This window comes from Bubalus bubalis, chromosome 14 (assembly GCF_019923935.1).
Source record: "Bubalus bubalis isolate 160015118507 breed Murrah chromosome 14, NDDB_SH_1, whole genome shotgun sequence".
Taxonomy (NCBI): domain Eukaryota; kingdom Metazoa; phylum Chordata; class Mammalia; order Artiodactyla; family Bovidae; genus Bubalus; species Bubalus bubalis.
The window spans coordinates 43,239,583-43,246,188 of NC_059170.1; the positions used below are offsets into that span (position 1 = coordinate 43,239,583).

The following is a 6,606-nucleotide window of genomic DNA, read 5'->3' on the forward strand; positions in this document are numbered from 1 at the left end:
AATTTTCAACGAATACCACATTTTTGTCAGAAAGCCAAGAGATTCTATTAAATCTTTTTGTTTAGGTAATTTTTCTATGTCTGCCACAGTCCAATTATTAAGTTTTCAGTGGTGTGGTATACAAACGTACAAAAACCTAAGCTGTGAAAAAACCAAGGTATCAAACCACATGCCACCTCCCGTGTGTAAAATGGCAGCATGTTTCAAGATGTATAGACTCACCCAGAAGAATGAGGTAACCGTGCCTCTGAGGGGAAAGAAGAAGGCTGGAGGATGGGGAGGCAGGGCCATCTCTTTTCACCGTGTTCTCTTTGGTAGTATTTGTTGTTGTTGTTGTTTTTTGCTGAGTGCCAGCATTGTTTTTAAGAAAAGAAAAAAACCAACAGGAAAACATTTCTCAGAAATATATTTCCTGTGAAATCCAGTTTGGTCAACAGTATTTAACAATCTACTGAGTATTAATTTCCATACATAATTTAGGCAGACAATAATATGATGAAATGAATTTGATAAAAACCTTTAATGGAGTATCAATTGGATTATTCTAATTTGCATCTGTATATACACATCCTTACACATCCTCCAGAATACATGTTTTCAGAATCATCTGCACACTTCCAGTGTTTTCAGCACAAAGATATGCAATTTCTGGAACGAGACCCAGACAGTTGAGAGGAAGAACTGTTGAAGATTGTGGATATTTTCCATAACTGTTTACCTCTAGTAAAGGAGTACTAATTAGGGTATCAAGTTCCCAAGCAGTCAGGAAGAGACAGTCTGCAGAGAGCCTCCAGACACGATAAGGTGCTTTCTTTATTCAAAGGTGTGAGCTTTCTAGATGTCATTGAACTTGTAGCAGGAGCCACTACAGTTGAAAAACAAAATAAGCAACAACTTGTAGTTCAACCATTCAAGTGAACTGCTAAAGTTTATAAAAATATTACATGAGATGAAATGTATAGCCTGAAAACAGAGTAAATAATAACTGTCTGGAAAAAACTAATGATAAGTACTTTTGCAGCTTGGATAACTAACCAATACAAAGACTATGATAATAGATTTCATTTTTGAAACATGTTTGAACTTTAAAGGTAAAACATAATGGTTCACAAATGACTTTTTCTGTCCATGGATGTTAAAACAACTATTTTTACTTACCCTGTTATCTTTGAGGAAAGTTTGAAATGAAAGACTATTATTTTTTATTTAAGTGGATCAAGTAAACAATACATTTTGAATTAAACCAAAACTTAAAAACCAAAGTGCAGTTTTCAAGATTCCAGCAACTACTTAAATACATACATAAATGCTTCTCTGTAATTCATTAATTTAAAAAAAATTAAGTAAGCAATTCAACTGCAGGTAAGGAAGAAGACCCAGCCCAAATGTTTCAAGCTTAGGAAAGACCTGTAAAAGTGGCATGGTGTTAAAATTGTAGCAATACTAATACTGCTAATAACTGACATCTGCAAATAATTAATCATGGTACCTTGTCTTTTGTTCTTTCAGTATTTTAAAATACTAATACTCTACACACTTGCCTGGTTGACACTTTTTTCTCATAGGTAAATATGGGTCCCTTCTCCCCCATCCCCCCACCCGTAGATTCTTTGCAAAACTCACTGAAATGAACAAAACAATGATTAAAACAATAAAAGCAAAACCATGGAAAACATTCCAATCAAAGTGCTGAAACCAAACAAGGAATAGGTAACTGTTCTTACCTTCAAGATGTGTCCTATTAGATTTTATGTTCTAATAGGTTAAACTGGAATTGTTTTCTTACATCCTGTTCTTCTTCTGTTTTAAACAATAAAATCTTGCGTAAGAAAGCACTCTCCCTGTTTTTCTTTCTCCTGCCCCAGTCTCCAGGAAACCTTAAAAACTGCATCTTCGTTTCCCTGGGTGTTTTAAGTGAAGGACTTTTCAAATTTTAGTCAATATGCCTCACAGACTTCTTTTGTCATATTCTTTGTCATGTTCAGCATTCATAGGAAAGTTCACAGTGTCTAAGTTCTTCTATGCTATGCAGGTAAATTTACAAATCAAAGGATGACAAAGTTTTTTTTTTAATCATTTATCTACAGTTGAGTATCTTTCAAGTGAAAGTACCACTTTCACCTGATTTCTGTATCCATTTCACATTTTTTAGCAGATTATATTTTTTGAACAATAAAAGGCCCATTTCGAATAGCTAGAAATTTTGGACATTGGGGGTGTTTTTTTTTTAATTACTGTAGTGATAGGCCAGTAAACCCCAAGTTGGATATTTTCACTCGGGGGAGGTGGGGTGCGGGAGGAAAACAAAAGGGAAAGAAACCTGTACAGAACTTTACAGGTGCGAGCTGAACAGGAAACATGAGAACACATAAAAACCTAACCTCTTTCCCTTATCTAACCTCTATCCCCACAGAGCAGAAACAGAATACTTACAAATTAGGATCCGTGTATTTGTGTCTCTGTGTTTTCTCTTCTTTGGATTTGGATACTTTGAGCTAATTTGAAAGTGCCCGGTTGGTTGCCCACAAAATGATGCTTGAGAGGCTAAAGACGCATAAATTAGAAACCCTACAAAGGGAGAGGACGGTCATTGTACCTCATCTCTTTATGCGCTCTTACGGTGGGACCCAAGAGCTTTTTTTTTTTTTTAACACTTTAGATGATGGAGCAAGTGAGAGGCTGATAGCTGGAGAGGACTAGGCGAAACAGCCATCCGCTCTCAACTTAGCACCATTCTGTCCACCTCCCCCCCACCTCCAAATACACTGGACTTTGCTACTAAATCACTTTAGGAAACTGGGGTCTGATGGGCAGAGGCACGGAGTCCTTCACATCCAGCCTCGACGCCAGCCTCAGAGTTTCTGTTTCTGATGCTCCAGGGCTAGGGTAACAGGAAGTCTGGATGGAAGCAGGAAGGATGGAGAAAGCGAAGGGAGTGATCCTTTCAAGAAACATCCAACTGCCCCCTTTACCTTTTTGCCTCCTCTATGGGGAGTGGGGGTGGAGTGGGGGTGTTGGCGAGAGAAAAAAGATGTCAAGGACCATTGTTTGCTCGTTTGGGATGTTGCTCCGCCCCCCGAGTCTGTCGTAAACCCGGCGCCGGACTAAAATAAACCCCAGATCCCGCAGCTCGGGGGGCTCGCCGCGCCGCCGACTCCTGGTCACAGGCGCAGCCGCCGCGGCCGAGGTGGCGGCGACCCGCGCGCGCCCCGGGCCCCCCTACCTGGCCGCCCGCCGAGCCATGTCGTTGAGCCCCAAGCACACGACGCCCTTCTCCGTGTCCGACATCCTGAGCCCCATCGAGGAGACCTACAAGAAGTTCGGCGGCGCCATGGACGGCACGCCGCCCGGCCTGGGGGCCGCCTACCGCGCGCCGCCGCCCGGGCCCTCCTCGCAGGCGGCGGCCGCGGCGGGCATGCAGCCCCCGCACGCCATGGCGGGCCACAACGCGGCGGCGGCGGCAGCGGCGGCGGCTGCAGCGGCGGCAGCCGCCACCTACCACATGCCGCCCGGCGTCTCGCAGTTCCCGCACGGCGCCGTGGGCGGCTACTGCAACGGCGGCCTGGGCAACGTGGGCGAGCTGCCCGCCTACACAGACGGCGTGCGGGGCGGCGCGGCCGCCGCGGCCACCGGCTGGTACGGCGCCAACCCGGACCCGCGCTACTCGTCAAGTGAGCGGGGCGAGGAGTGCGGGACTGAGGGCCGAGGACGGCGCGGGCGTTCCCCGCCGCAGCCCGGGGCGCGGGGAGTGCTTGGGAATCCGGCCGGGGGTCCGCGGGGCGTCCTGGGGCCCTGAGACACTGAGCGCGCGGGGCGTCCTGGGACCCTGAGACACTGAGCGCGCGGGGCGTCCTGGGACCCCGGGACCCCGAGCGCGCGGGGCGTCCTGGGACCCAACCGGCCCCGCCGGCGTCGCGGCCGCCGCGGTGTGAAGAGAGCGGGGCGGCGGCTGCTGACCGGTCTTCCCCTTGGGTCCCTCCGCAGTCTCCAGGTTCATGGGGCCGTCGGCGGGCGTGAACGTGGCCGGCATGGGGTCGCTGACGGGCATCGCGGACGCGGCCAAGTCGCTGGCGCCCCTGCACGCTGCGGCGGCGCCGCGGAGGAAGCGCCGCGTGCTGTTCTCGCAGGCGCAGGTGTACGAGCTGGAGCGGCGCTTCAAGCAGCAGAAGTACCTGTCGGCGCCCGAGCGCGAGCACCTGGCCAGCATGATCCACCTGACGCCCACTCAGGTGAAGATCTGGTTCCAGAACCACCGCTACAAGATGAAGCGCCAGGCCAAGGACAAAGCGGCGCAGCAGCTGCAGCAGGAGGCCGGCCTGGGCCCGCCGCCGCCGCCGTCGCCGCGCCGCGTGGCCGTGCCCGTGCTGGTCAAGGACGGCAAGCCCTGCCAGAACGGCGCGGCCACGCCGACGCCCCAGGCCGGCCCGCAGCCGCCCGCGCCGACGCCGGAGCTGGAGGAGCTGTCGCCCAGCCCGCCTGCTCTGCACGGGGCGGGGGCAGGCCTGTCGGGGCTGGACGCGGCGGCGGCGGGGGACTACGGCGGCAGCGCGCTGGGCGCCAACCTGCTCTACGGCCGGACGTGGTGACGGCGCGGCTGGCCGGGGGTCCCGCCGCCGCCCGAAGGTCTGCTCGCGCCGACGGCGGGGCCGCCGCTCGCGAGAGAACGGACGGATCGCGGAGAGGGGCGGGCGCCGGGCCTCCGCTGCGGGTGGGGACGCGACAAGCCCCAGGATCGAATCCTGAGATCGCGCCGGCCAGGAGGCTTTGAGGTGATTTCCTCCTTCCGGAGGTTCCTAAATTGTGTAAAAAGCCGGCCGAGTCCACATCCACCACCACGTTCCTAACCAAAGCTCTCGGAGTTTTAAACGTTGGAGACTTAGGTGGTGTTTGTAGCTCTAAAAGTCAACCCAGCTTTAACAAGGTTTTCTTCTTGAAGTGGAACTTACCTTGGGAGATTAATTTTCGAAACCCACCCCCCCCCCACCGCACCCCCCGCCCCCGCTTAAGTGCAATTTCATTAATGTTTGATGGAAAGTAAATTGAATTGTAGCTCAAGATGGATCATGCACATGGCAACATTACTGCAGAGGAGTTATTACCATTTAGAGAAATGGAATAAACGTAATCAAAATATTGCTTATACGAATTGATATAGCTTTTTAAACTTAATGCTGTTTTTTAAATGTTTTGATCATGATTTGGCAATGAGTGTTTGTAAATTATCCTAAAAGAGGCTTTTCCTCCTAAGATGCAGCTCATCAAAAGAAAGGATTGTAAGCTACTTTTTATATGGAAACTGGTCTCCCAAAATCAACGGACAAAATAAATTATACCCTATTCTACAGACATGTTATTTACTCTTTCTAAGGTATTTGATTATCTGAATTAAAGTACCTTGATAAAACACTAGAACAAGTAAGCAAAATTGCTAAGACAGACATCAATTAATCTATTTTTCAAAGCATGTCAAGAAGGAAGAAAATAAGGTGACTTATTGAATGGTAATCAGTGTGTAAAGAATCAGTAAAATATTATTTTCTCATATTTAGAAGTTAATAGGGGTTACACACCGATTTTGTTGGTGTTTTCTTGTACAAATAATGTATTTACTCTTTAATATGCTGGTTTATATTTCCTATGTTTCAAAAGGATATTTAAATATAACTTAAAAGAATTCAAGTACTTTTTTTAGCAAATGTCAAATGATCATTTCTTTTTCACTACGTTGTATAGGCTTTTTTTTTTTATACTAGTTGGCATGATGTGACAACACAGCTCAGTTTATTCATGATTTAAAGAACTGGTAGTAGATTAAAAATGCTAAAAGAAGGCTGGAGAAAGTGAGTTCATAAAATGAAGAAAAATTAAAGACATAACATGGATAATGCATGTTTTACAAATAACCAAAACATTTCCCAGAGACCCTAAACCTCTTCTACATTTTTGAAATTTTAGAATTATAGTTTGAAGTGAAACATTTTATTTCATTTCATTGCTTGGGTATTTTTCTGAACTGTGCAAAGTGTTTTTAAAAGTTGCACTTTCTCTATATTTTCTACAGTAAACAGTAATGATAATTAAAAACTCCAGTTCCTTTCACAAAGAGAAAAAAAACACTACAGAAGCAAGTGAATCAATCTTTATCAAGGGTCTGTGAATGCATTTTTGTAAACTGACAACTGATTTTTAACACATTTTACATAAAATTTGAGCAGAAAAAATATGAAAATGATGCAGTACACTTTCAGAAAATTCTCCCAGTTTGAGTTTTTGCATACTAATAAAATTGATTTTCAAAATGCTAGCCAGGCTAGCATAACTATTACTGATGTGCCAGATTTAAAAATGCTTCTTTATATTGATTCCTTCAACTTCTGAAATTCTACTTCTAGAAAACATGTTATAAAAGTTCACATGGTTTGTAATTTTTTTTTTTTTTTTTACAGCCCAATACTTAACAAAAACAGTAGCTTATGGAGTAAGGGTTCCGAGTAACATATTTAAAGAAAATAAATCTTCATGCACAGTTTTTCCCTTGATAATTTCTGGAACAAAAAAATCCCTTAGACTAAGTGAACTATCAATCAAAAAGACCATTAAGAAGAA

At 45.9% G+C, this 6,606-nt stretch overlaps 1 protein-coding gene and 1 long non-coding RNA gene across 2 annotated transcripts; one reads left to right on the forward strand and one right to left on the reverse strand.

Moving 5' to 3' along the window:
* Nucleotides 1–493: 493 nt before the first annotated feature.
* Nucleotides 494–3,357, reverse strand: LOC123329219. Its single transcript, XR_006544567.1, has 4 exons — nucleotides 3,224–3,357; nucleotides 2,434–2,568; nucleotides 1,725–1,800; nucleotides 494–865 (listed from the first exon to the last, which is right to left on the reverse strand). It is a non-coding gene; the product is annotated as an uncharacterized LOC123329219 (long non-coding RNA).
* NKX2-4 (NK2 homeobox 4) lies at nucleotides 3,242–4,719 on the forward strand. The gene is made up of 2 exons (XM_006062827.4): nucleotides 3,242–3,671; nucleotides 3,985–4,719. Exons 1-2 carry the CDS (start codon nucleotides 3,242–3,244, stop codon nucleotides 4,584–4,586), a joined length of 1,032 nt encoding a protein of 343 aa, XP_006062889.3. The 3' UTR covers nucleotides 4,587–4,719.
* Nucleotides 4,720–6,606: the final 1,887 nt, after the last annotated feature.